Source organism: Glandiceps talaboti, chromosome 4 (genome assembly GCF_964340395.1).
Source record: "Glandiceps talaboti chromosome 4, keGlaTala1.1, whole genome shotgun sequence".
NCBI classification, from domain to species: domain Eukaryota; kingdom Metazoa; phylum Hemichordata; class Enteropneusta; family Spengelidae; genus Glandiceps; species Glandiceps talaboti.
The window spans coordinates 8075325-8089115 of record NC_135552.1 but is presented as its reverse complement, the minus strand read 5'-3'; the positions used below and the strand labels follow the sequence as shown (position 1 = coordinate 8089115).

General features: G+C 34.8%; 1 protein-coding gene across 1 annotated transcript in view; it reads left to right on the top strand.

Annotated features, from left to right (window-relative positions):
• Positions 1-12487, top strand: part of LOC144434575 (ATP-citrate synthase-like) — a 55459-nt gene extending 42972 nt beyond the window's left edge. Inside the window, exons 21-27 of the mRNA XM_078123043.1 lie at positions 234-388; positions 892-1042; positions 2005-2148; positions 3052-3165; positions 4457-4539; positions 5294-5370; positions 10785-12487. Of these exons, the coding sequence (XP_077979169.1) occupies positions 234-388; positions 892-1042; positions 2005-2148; positions 3052-3165; positions 4457-4539; positions 5294-5370; positions 10785-10879 (819 nt within the window). The 3' untranslated portion in view covers positions 10880-12487. The remainder of the gene's footprint in view (positions 1-233; positions 389-891; positions 1043-2004; positions 2149-3051; positions 3166-4456; positions 4540-5293; positions 5371-10784) is intronic.
• The last annotated feature ends 1304 nt before the right edge of the window (positions 12488-13791 follow it).

Below are 13791 nucleotides of genomic sequence, written 5' to 3'. Positions count from 1 at the left end.
CATATGCAAATTTGGCCAAATGGTGGCCGTATTTGTGGTCAAAAATCAATCAATGTTTACTACGTAACTCATCTGACAGGATAAGTAGCTTCAGGTTTAATGTGAAGAAGGTTTATTTTTGAATTCTCATTAAGTGGAACTGAAGAGATGATTCCAAATTCATCAGATGTTATTATGTAATGTACAAAATCTTGACATGTGGTATTTCAATTTGTTTCTCATTCTGAATATAGGAACTTGGTCTGATTCGTAAACCAGCTTCCTTTATGACTAGTATCTGTGATGAAAGAGGACAGGAACTGATCTATGCTGGAATGCCGATCACAGAGGTCTTTAAAGAAGACATGGGTATTGGTGGTGTACTCAGTTTACTCTGGTTCCAAAGAAGGTAAATGTATTTACTGTATCATCATTTTCAATATGCTGCTGTTACAGATACTCATTGAGATCTCACAGTCTGTGTACTGCATGAAAGTTGAAGTGTGCTATAAAATTCACATTTCTGCAATATTTATGTGAGCATCCGGCCTCCCGAATGAAAATTTAAGAATCAAAATTTCCATCACCAACCAGGCCTAACTACACGCTTCATATTGATTGCTATGCTTTGAAGCAGGCTTTGAGATATGACACGGTGTGTACATGTAGAGACATCTGAACACATCTGCAATAAACGAACCTTGTTTGTCCTTTGCAGAATATGAGTTCAATAGTACAATGAAATTTTGCCCACATTCTTATGCAGTCAGCTTCTGTATAGCACATCCCTGTAAAACAGGAACTACAAAATATACATACAAGTTTAGTTGAGAAAACAGCAATGCATTTCAAGCAGACAGACTAGGTAATATTGTACCATTAAAGTAAATAATACTTATTTTGTGTTTAAAGGTTACCGTCCTATGCTGCCCAGTTTATTGAAATGTGTCTAATGGTAACAGCTGACCATGGTCCAGCAGTATCTGGTGCACATAATACTATAGTTACTGCCAGAGCTGGTAAAGATCTCATCTCATCTCTCTGTTCAGGTCTCCTCACAATTGTAAGTATTAGATTGATGCATGATTCTATTGTTAAAATATAACTTGTTGAAATTTGGAAGTCCAAACAGACCAGAGTTTTATAGTAAGTGTTTCTAGAAATGAGGTGACTCAGGGTACATGAAAACTAAAATGTCCATTAAGTGCTCTGATACACATCATAAGATACGAGAATAAAATATACAATGTATACCATCCTGTTTAGATCGTATACATATAAGTCCTGGAATAATGTTAAATATTCTGATGAAAGCTCATCTGAGCAAAAGTTCAGTCTAAGTTAATTATTCTGCCCTAAAAATTAAATTTGTTACATTATCAGCCAAAAATTGTTGAAAATTTCCATATAGTTACATTTCTCTTGCAACAAACACTGACACAACCATATTAATGTTGTAAAAGAATACATCAAATATTTTGCTCAAAATGTAACTTTAGATATTACTGTAGAGACTTTTTAAACATTTGTTAACACTTTCAAGTCAAATGGCAGTCTGTATTTAAGATATAATTATACCAAATACTCAATAGATATGGACAATAACCGTCACAATAGTTGACCACAAAAACTCCTGATACATTACCATAAACAAAATGATAATCCGGAAAATTTCATCAGTACAAATGTCTGATCTCTGGACATCATTCAAAATGATATCAGGTGTATTCCAAGACTGGTACCACATACCTATGATACGGTGTTAGTTTCAGTGTAAGACCTCACTTGCAAAGTCAGGGTTACAGACTAGACTGGTTCAGACAGGACTATTTTCTACTGCTCTCACCAGATCTAATCCTTGTCATAGTATTTGTCTTGCTTTGATGAATACTTTACAAAAATGTCTTTTATAGCTAGTGAAATAAACAATTCAGGTATCGCAAATCTGTCTTTTTAACGACTGTTAATATAGAGATTTTTCATACATCTTCATCATCTTTTCTAACATCCATATCTTTTTTGTAGGGTGATCGATTTGGTGGAGCTCTGGATGCCGCTGCTAGACAGTTCAGTGAAGCATACGACGCAGGCTTAATTCCTATGGAATTTGTTAATAAAATGAGGAAAGAACATAAACTTATCATGGGTATTGGACACAGGGTCAAATCTGTAAGTAATAGCATGATTGATTTTTATGGGGAACTGTTCTTACATTGTATTTTATAAGAGTCAGTGTTCTCCCTAGACCGTTTTCAGTCTGGCTGAGAAAGAGACAGCGCCCTCTCTAGTTGCCAATTGGAGACCTAAGGAAGGGGTCAGCTCAGGGTTTGTTTTGATAGCATTTTTATATAAAATGAAGTGGCTTGGAGTATGATTTCCTGTTTATCAAGGAGGGTATTCAGAATTTACAAGATGCCCATTGCCCATGTTACTTTGTTTGGCAAGAACACTGGGAATATCGGACCTTGTGACTCAATTACTGTAAACCTGGATAATTTTGGTAAAGAATTAGTTTTGCTTATTTCGCTGGACAACAAATATGCAAAAATAAGTAGTGACTAAAATGCCTTCATGTACATGGACACAGTGATACCAGTCTGGTAATTAGTAAAACTTAGTCTTTGAGAACTAGCTGAAGACTGTCTAATCACAAAATGTTCTAGTAATGAAAATATCTAAGTTTACAGTAGCATATGTATGATGATAAAAAGTTAGTGTCATGCTGATTTTGGCAAGCCTGAGATCACTGTGGGCCATGGTATATGTAAAGCTCCCTCTAGTGACAAGTTAGAGAATCTGAAAGCATGGTAAACTTCCTAAGCTTTCAAGTTATTTTAAGCCATCTTGTGTCACACGTTTACTGAGAAAGGTTAGCTCGAAACATGAAAGAAGGTAAGGGCAGATATACTCACTGTTCAGATGCAGTTTAAACTTGTAACAAAAGAGATGTACTGAAGCTTGATCAGAGATAATTGCATGTATGTGTTAGTTAAACTTCACATCTTAAGAGTTTCTATTGGAATTTCGACACTTGCAAGGGAGAGAAACTAATTTCTTTCAAATTTATTTCAGATCAACAACCCAGATATGCGTGTTGTTATTCTAAAGGAGTTTGCCCAAGCTAACTTTCCAGCCACTCCACTATTAAACTATGCTTTAGATGTGGAAAAGGTGACAACTGCCAAGGTAAACTCTAATTCTATGCTAATAGCTTGATATGCAATACTTACTGATAACATAGAGGATAATGATAGATTAGACATGACAATACTTTGAGTGAGAATTGAAAAGACACAAGTGTCCAAATTAAGTTGTGTTAAAATCAGCATGTATTTTCTGAAGTGGAGTCATGATGGGTGAATGATTAGAGTGGCCAGCTTGGAATCTACAGGTTGAAGGTTCGACCCCTGTCGTTGTCATTTGTTTTTAAATGGATAAAGTCCTTGGACGAACGCTTTAATCCTATGCGCTTACAGGGGCTGCAATGTATGCCACCCAGGGAGTTGAGGAAGACTAAAGGGCCTTTGTGTCACTATAGATCCGTGCCAGGGGTAATGATTGTAAAGTACTTTGAGCACAGCGTGGGAAAGCGCTACATTTGTATATAAAAACAGTATTTTATTATTTATTAAGTTTCAACTTTACAAGTCTTTTCAAGGTCTAAGACAAAAAAGTTGGTGTAGTTCAAAATTGACCACTGAAAGTGAAAACCAACAGACATGAAATACCCAGACATGAAATATGATACATGACATTAGTGTAAGAAATTGAAAGGATCAGCTATGGTAATATATCATACACTTTATAATCTTAGAATGTTAATGTTATACAAACTGTTACATGTGCAACCGAAAACGCTGTTCTTTTTGTCTTGGAATCCTATTTTGTTCTACACTCATAGTGTAAATAATTTACCAAGTCTATTTTGGCAAAATGACTCGGCCTTCATCATCTGTTATTATATATGTAGACGTAGATTTGTCAGATGACTTTGTTACATGTGGTTCTTGTCTGAAGAGGAAGCAGCCACTTTGTTGTTGTTTTCGTTCTTTTGTTGCTTTTCACATTCAAAATATACATTTTACATATTAGTATGATTTTTGTCAAATCATAATTTTTACAAGAGATTATGCTCTGGCATTCCATTTAATATGTGTGTATGTATATTTACATGCTTTCAGACATTTGGAAATAAGGCATTTTGTGTTATTTCAGTGTGTGTGGAATTCCGGCCAAAATTCAAGATGTGACAAACAAATGATATTGTATCACACAATATTTTAAACATAAAAGGGTGCTGTTACCATTAGTCAGACATTAGTTATCTTGTCCCTACGCATTAATATAAATTTTAACAAATATTTATAGCAAACTGTTGTTTTGAACAACAACCATTCTTTGATGATGTCTCAAAAATATGAACAAAATATCAAAGTTGGAGTGGTCTGTTTATTATTTCTTTGTGTTACTTTGACAGAAACCTAACCTTATCCTCAACGTGGATGGCTTTATTGGTGTTGCATTTGTTGATTTACTACGTAACTGTGGATGTTTTACAATGTAAGTATACTACTGGATACTTCTACTGTCTATATCAACCTTTAGTTTTCAATTCAGACATTTTTAAAAAAATGGGTCACATCCATTAAAAGCAACCTAGATCCATGACTTCAATACAGAGTAAATACTCCTTTCTCATTGGTATAACAAACACAGTTAGACAAACACTGAGTCAGACATTCTCTGCTCTGATTGTCACATACCATTCCAACATTTGAAGCTCTCAGACACAAAATGTTTAGTTTTGTTTTTTTGAAAGAGTGAAGAATAGTTCTAATATATTAATTTCAACAGTATTCTCCTCAGAATTTTTTTTATGATCGAAGATGATTTTAATGTATAGGAATTTAATGTATTTTTGAAATGTCAATATTTTCTATCCTTTTATTGTGGTTTTTAATGTCTGCGTTGTTGTATTATGTCTGTGCTGTTATATATGGGTGTGTATCCTGCAATAACGTTTTAATAATGAGCAATTGTATACAGTAGCAAGTCATGATTTAGTACCACTGTACATCCAATGCAGCTTAAATACTTACAGGCTACAATGTACTATGATACATAGTAACACAAACAGGTTAAAGTTCATTTCAGTTTGTATAATAAGTCTACAATTTAGTAGTCTGGATGCCAACTTGGTCTGTGAGGTTAACTAATGTGAGGTGGAGATGTAAATCATAATGATACAGTAACTGTATAGGGACTAGACTAGCAATGTAGAAGAATATTAAGAATCTGTTGTTGGGTATTTCAGGGAGGAAGCCACTGAATACATAGAAATTGGTGCATTGAATGGACTCTTTGTGTTAGGACGTAGTATGGGATTCATTGGTAAGTTTGTTTTACATTCCATTCACGTTTTTCAGTGCATTCAAATGAGATTCAAGCAAACCAAGTATTTCTATTCATAACCCAACACACTGACGTTCAGCAAACTACACTGCCAAGTGCCACATAGCCAAGTCTCTGGATTATTCTATCTAGTAATTACCTGAAGTGAAGCCAAACTTTCCCTGCATCATACATGTCTTAGAGAATGGAATGAAAAAAGAATGAAATGCATGCATGCCTTGCCAAGAAAGCAAGTTTATATTTTGTTGTGCTAAACAGCTGATAGAATGCGTTGCTTACCAATCTGCATGTTTACAATGTATATGAAATAACAAATTTCTCAAAAGGCTGTATTTTCATTTATACTGCATTAACACAAACATCTAACCCTACATACTGATTTCAAATTTTTCCTTTTCACAGACATTATCAATAATTGTAGATCGTCTATCAGTACTGTCCTCTTACATACATTATCATAATTCATGCCTAGCATAGAGTTGGGAATTTCTCAACCTGATAGACATTTTGCCTCATTTTTTCCACATTTTTCATTCAAACACAGGTCATTTTTTGGACCAGAAACGCATGAAGCAGAGCCTATATCGTCATCCATGGGATGATATAGCATACATCATGCCTGAACGCTTTGCTAAATATTAACACCTTTAAATGCTGTGTTGTTTCTCTCTCTTTACATGTCAACTTTTTTCTCACTTTCAGTAAACATATTCATAGTGCATTTGCATGGTTACTATGGCAACATTGCTTATAGTGTCATTTTCTGCATGATTACATTGTTTGAGTTGTAGAACGTTGCATGTTGAACAATATTGCATACCGAGTTGTACTCTATGATGTCGATTTCATTCATTATAGTTTGAGGTGATGGGGTCTTACATTCTTACAGTGTCTTGCTGTATAGGCAAAAATATATGAGTTTTAGAATTTTAATTGTATCAGCTGTGTCCATTACGAATACCTCATTTTCTTGGAATACTTTTTAGCCCAGCATTTCACAACACTCTCTAGACTTGTCAAATTTCAAACGCATACAGATAAAAATAATGTGCAGTTTGTCGTTCTAGTATTTGTTGAGTCCTCTCGAACAGAGATATCAACAAATGCCAGAAAGACACAATCACATGATAAAGAAATCAACAGAAAAGCTGTACCATTTTTGTCTGTAAGATATGATGTGTTGTGCTGCTATGTCAAGTAATAGAAGACTGGTGAGTGCTGAAAGACACAACATATCTTACAGTGTACTCTTCCATACTCATTACGCTAGAAAAAATTATCATCAAACAAATTCAATATGATCTGATTTCTGAAACTCACATGCCATGATAGTTTTGTAAATGTTGGTTGTTAATGGACAAACTTGATTGCTACAAGCACTTTGTATGATGGTATTAAGAATTATGGTGTTAAACCATGGCAATAGTTGGGTTTAATTGATCTGTTGGATATAAGTGTACGATAAGTGGGTTATTGTTAACTCCTAGCTCCTCCCCCACCCCCACACCTCCCACTCTTCTTTCCCTAACCCTATACTGTACCTCCTCCAAAGTATGAGACCATTATTGATATGGGATGTAGACAAATCAAGTACAGGAGTTGACAGGTTCGTGGGCACTGTATAGTTCATATACATCAAATGATTCACAAGGGTTTATAATAACATAGAATAATTTAGTATTTGCACCCAATAAAGAGTGTCAGAGTGTGTGTAGGGATTATAGTGTACATGGCAGATACTTTAATAGTCATTTGATATATGGGACAAAGTGTTCCCCAGTATTTTCCCTTGTTCAACCAAAGAAAATATGAGTGACCTAAGGGACCATGTCACTAGATGAGAAGTGACAAGGCCCCCTTAGGTCATAAATATTTTTAAACTGAAAGAAGAACAATATTGGGAAAATGATTATTATACCTCCTCAAACATAAGTTCTGAAAAATCAGGAAATATAATTATTATTATTATAGCAATATGGAATATTTCGACACTTAAATTGAGCAAGTTGTTGTAATGAGGAGCAACCAGGATTTAAAAGTACATTTTAGTTCAAACATATTCAAACTGCCGTGCTTGTAAAAGATGGTTGTAACAAATATGTTATTGTGAAATATGTATCTAGATTGATAGCTGAAAGATTAGGCTAGCTGACTACACATACTGGCTTAACAGTACATTGGTAGTCTACAAGCTATCTGTGGCTTCAGATCACTTCTAAGTGAAGAGTGATCTTGAGATACGAAGCCAAGAATAGCCTCTACACTAGTATGGACATGTACTGATGAACAGCATTTTCAAGTCAGATAGCTAAGTCTCTAAGGCCTTATAAAAAAAATTGTTTGGTTCCAGTTACCTGACCACACCTACTTTTTCACTGCTGACCCTAAACTTTTTTGACATATTCAAGAAAAAAATATTAAAATCACGAAAATTGTGAAGTCTTGCAAGAAATAGTGGATATGGAAACTGACAGCAACATGAAAAGACAATATAAAACTTCTTCCAATCTGTAATGGTTGTACATCTGATGAGAAGAAACCAATAACTAAGAGACCATGACCATATGGAAAATGTAACTACCTGAACTAGACACTCACATGTGAAAAAAAAACCATAGGTTGGCAACATAGTACTTGATATAAGAATATGACCATTCAGTTATGTTCACTACCCTATCAGAACACTTATGACATGTAGAGCCTTGGAAGTATAAAAAACAACAGAATTTTAGAAGTCTTCTAGTCTAAAAAGGGCTACCTGGCAACACTTACTTTAAGAGAATGTCCTAGATATGATATTAGGCAAGTAACCCAGATAAACTTATGAACTCAAGTACATGAATATACAGTGTATTAGAACTTACATTCTAAATGTGTTATTATACACTGGTTGCTCTCTAATATGTATATTACAACAACTCACGTCTACATCACTGACTCTGTGGTGCTCTTTCACAAATACTTATCTATACACTGCCACCTATGGTACCGGTATGTACACTATATTCAAGTGGTCCTATGTATTTATGATATTATCAATTGCTGTTTAGGGATATTTATAGACAGGTAAATTTGAGTTCGTATATTTATTGGACGTTATAAATTTAATCACTGTTTCACCGAAATTTCAAACTTCTCTGTATCAACTAATATTCTATAATACTTCCCTATAGAGTGTGAAAAACACCCTGTCCCCCTTGTTGGCCCAGACAGTGTTATAAGTCTGGTCATTCTGACAGGGGGCAGTGTGTGAATCACTGAGGGGTCATGTATATCCTATGTGCTCGTTGACTAGGCTGGCTAGCTGACAACATACTGGGGGATTAAAAAAACTTGTTCAGATAAAATGTTCATGGTCCAACAAAGTTAAAATAGGTGCATGATGTTTTTTTGGAATAACCCTTCTAAGACCTAAATACTCACACTACTGAAGGTGCAGTAAATCAATGATGTTATGATAAGAATGGGTTAAAGGAAAAAAAACACAATATGGCAGTTATCGTCACAAGCCAGGAATAAATGTCATACTTCTCATGTATGTAATCTAATTATTAGATTAGGTACATGACAAATTCAACGCTTATTGTGATTAGTTACAGCAACTAATATTAAACTTAACAGGCCATTGAAGTTCACATCGCCTGTCAAAAATAACGACAGAAGTGCAGTGAGCAGTAAATGTTACAATTTCTGCCATGCCAAATATAATTCTAAATAACCACAATTCAATAGCAGTGTGTCTGTCAAGCGAAGTTACATCATCTGCAAAAGTGTAACGGCATCAATTTCTTGTGTTAAAATGTACTTCATCTTCTTTTAACGCGGATAGCTAAAATAGGACTATACAGTGACATTTTTTACTTCCTTGAGTGTATTTAACAACAATGTCATACAATTCACTGTATGATTTGAACCATTTAATAAGCATGTCATACAGTACTAGACTGCCTAAGCTCTTAGTTTTCATAAAACAGATTAGATTCAATGTCTGTTGCGCATCATATTTGATATTTGTATGTGTCAACTTCAATACACTGAAATTAAGGACATGATTGAGAAGATTGATTTTTATTCTGGGACGTCCAAATGTAACTGGCTGACCACCTCAATGATTGAAATTTTTTCGTTAAGTCTTTTTTGTTCCACTGTTCCAAGGTAGAATATCATTTGTTCCCCCTTCTGCCTGAGAAGATCGTCATCTCTAGAAACCTTAAAACACCTGAGAATTAGAACTATCAGAGAAAGTTTGACCACTGTTTTTAAAATGTACATGAACAGCAACTGAATAGAGTCTGCGTTCTTGTTGCTAAGTGATGTATATGTATAGAGACTGAAGTGTGTGTACATATTGTGCAATATTTCAAAGTTAACATGTCAGATAGCTGTTGAATCATGATTAAAACTCACTTTAATATGTCAAAAGTATGATGTTTACACCACTCTCATAGTGACAATACAACCAATACCAAACTCTGACTTTCGGGTAAATAAAAAAGGTTTGACAGTTGTCCCAATCAAAAAGGAAGGATGTTGTGATCACTTTACATGTATATTGAGAGTGAGCACTTAATTTATCCACTACCTGCTATATTCTAGCCTAGAGTCTAGAATGCATTCGTGTGTGGATTTTACATTTACACTATACAACTAGCATTTTGCTATAATATCATTATCATATATGCAAACCTAAAGTCAGATTATGATTTCCTGCAGCAACATTGAACAATATTATTATAGTAATCATGTTTATATCGTACAACTCAAACCTCTGAGTTGGTTCTACTTACGTGGTGATGCTAGTGACATCATCTCCTAGCAGGAATAAATAAAAACAAACAAAGAATTTGATCCTGTGTTCTGGCCACAGCAGTAGGTCATTAGCAAAATGCCAAGCATGGTAGGGGTAAGGCAAGAGCACGAGAGGACTCTACGCTAACCAAATTTTTACTGCAGACCATCTTGAATTCTTTGATGAGCTATTTTATCAAAAAGTGTGTATTTAGTTGACCATCCAGTGTGTAAGCATAGACCCAATTGTCCACCACACTAATAAAAGTCTTTACATGGGCTTGACAACAATTTCTAAATGTACGTGTGGGTTGCTGCTTGCTGTGTGGGTGTCAGTTATCCAGAGTTTCAGTCCCAGGTTCTCAAATAAGTGTCATCTTATCAATGGAGCCATAACGATTTAATAGGATCAGTCTTTATTTCTGAGCCAACTTTTTCTATGGCTCTGGTAGGTAACTATATTTCACGCCAACAAAATAAACCTAACCTGAACTGAGCCTTTAATTTCAATTACAGTGAAGAAAATATCATGTCTGTGTACACATTGTGAGTGCTTAGATATTTGCTGTATAGTATTACTTACACTTTCTATATATTCTCAACAGGTCACTTCTTGGATCAGAAGCGTCTGAAACAAGGTCTGTACCGCCACCCATGGGATGACATCTCGTACATCCTACCAGAAACAATGCCAGAATAGACAGTCTCTACGTTTGAAACAGAGAAGATGCTATATGTTTCACATTTCCTTGTATATATATATTATGTATTTGGTGTCAGACTATGAACTTTTGACATGTCAAAGTTATTTGTACTCTTTCTGTAGTCCCCATGGATAGATTTACATAATTGCGAATGAAAGCTGTAATGATCGCGGATTAAAAACGGTTACAATTTGTGAGTTTGTGATGACACAAAAATGATGTTTAAAATGGTGAATGCCTAATCCCATGTGTACGTATATAACCTGTTATCATCTTTTGCATAATATAATGCACAATCTGAGGATTCTCTGTTGAAAAGTGATTACCATGAAATTTGAATACCATTGCTGTATGTGATGTAATTAACATAAGTGAATACTAAGTAGCCTTGGACTGTGCAATAGTTGACTTTTGCATGTAAGAAAAATACAGAATCTGTTCAATAAGTATCTGACTTAAAGGGGCATGAGCTGAGTTTATCAGCATTTGACTCGAGTAAAAATACTTCCAAAAAACTTTGATTAAACTATTCCAGTATAATGTTAATATCAATGCATGCCTCATTTTTGCATAACAGTATGCATTCTGGCATTGTTTGAACTGTTGATTCCATAGCAGGGAGTGCCTATACATTTTTTTATATGTATGATAAATTATGTCATTGGATCGTGTATAAGTGGAGTTATATCTTAATACCAAGTTTGATTCAGTTAATTGCAAGTGATGGTTAGGTGGAATACTGTGAGTATCTTTTGAATACAGGAAAAAATTACATCAATTCCAAAAAAACATAACTCAGCTTGTGCCCCTTCAAATGTCCTTTTCCTTTCAATCTCTGTACTGTTCATGGGTCGCACTTTCATTTCCTGGTACATCAACATTGAAATGAATTTAATAGGAATCACCATTATTATAATTATATTCTTGATTTAATATAAAACTTATGTTATCATTAAAATGATAATTTTTGCAATGCAATGTAAATTATTAGTATGATAAATGTCTGCATGATTGTAGGAAGTAAGTTGGATTGTGAGATCAGTGTTCTACCATGATAGATTGCAATAATGGTGACTAATTTGCATAGCAATTTACATATAAATAACATAATTTGCATAATGCTTACATAATGATCTGCATATAATATGCATGTCTTCAACATTGACACATACTCTGACATGAATGTTGACGTTTATTCACATGTACATTGGGATCAGCCATTTCTCTACATGCGAATGTATTAACATAATGTTGTCATTCAAGGAAACACGGCGGAAAGCTGCCAAGAATGGTGGAGGACAGTTATAGCACTGTGCTTTCTCTATAGTGGGGAGAACACTGAAGGTTTGTCTTGGTGTTCAGTTCTATGAAGCTTCTCACCCACTGTGACTAGCTGATAGTGATGTGGCATGACACGCCATATCTGTAAGGGAATAGCACATGTAATTATGGTCTTTCTCATCACTTGATGTATCAAGATTTACACTGGTAGAGTCTCTTTGGAATCTTAAATTGTTTCTCCTGTGCAATCATATAGATTTAGATTTTAAGTTTTATGATGTTGTTAAACTCATGGTCCAATAAAATTATATCCCAACATCGTATCTCTGGTGTAGTTGTAATCACTGTGTTATTAAAACCAAATGGTCAACTTAAACCATAGACGGAAAGATAAGGTGACAGTCACTTCATCCCAAAACCAACTGGTCCCAGACTGCTCATTCCAAGGCCATCTCATCCCAAGGCCATCTCGGGCCATTCTCGGGCCTTCACCTCATCCAACAACAATCCGTTGTTGTTTTCTCATACATGACCATGAACATCAACCAACTATTAGTGCAAACAATGATGGATCGCTTCATCTACTTAAACCAAAGATTTCAGAAATGCTACACAAGGGCTTCCCCTGAAATACAGACATCAACAAGTACAGAATGTGAAAAAAAGAACTAACAGCAGATGTACTCAGTTATTATTCTCAATATTTTTATCCAGCCAAGGAAAATATGAGTGATGTAAGGGGCCATGTCAATACAAGTCACTAGACAAATAGTGACATATCGTTAAGTTTTTTCTGGTTGGCTGAAGAATAAAACTGGGAATAATATAATTATGCCTCTCTGTGTAAAAATAATGGTGATTTGGAACATTTTGAACTTGCACTTTGAGCACCGCACAACCAGTGACATAGAATGACCAGGGTATAAAACCCATATTGTGTGTTTGAATGCATATACCTGGCTTGTGTGTGATAATTACAGACCTGTCTAAAGCTAAATTGTTATCAAGTTAAAAGGCAGACACTGTCCTCCAGTTGTGCCTTAGCATTGGGAGGTCTCAACAAAAAAATAAATTGTGCAGAAATTATGTTTTTTTCATTCGATGGTTAAGCCTGTTTACTGTACTGACTGACTTCCATCTAAGTAGTCATCATCTCACAGTCAGCAATGAGAAGACAACAACAATGGAAGTCACAGTCAGTACAGTAAACCAGCTGGTAACGGGACAGACTATGTTTAGTCTTGTGCTATCCTTCATCGAATCTTAAATGTCAAATCTCCAGAGATAATTTGATAGCACGTTTGCATCCAGACTAACTATATTTTTAACTTGATGAAATTATGAAATGTTTTTTTTTGTCCTGGTATTCATTAATAATATGGAAGGGCTATACATGTAGAAGATAAAGAAATTATTATAATAATGGTATATTGTATAGTCATATGAATGCAAAGTAATGTACTGACCTGTATCTGTGGAAAAGTCAACTGTGTGAACACAAGAGATATCACATTTGTTATTGAATTGTTTGTTCCTTAAGCTTAAGCATAGACAAGTGGCTTAAGCGACATCACTGTGCAAACATTTGTGAATCTTTCAGTTTACAGATATACAGATATACAAGTAC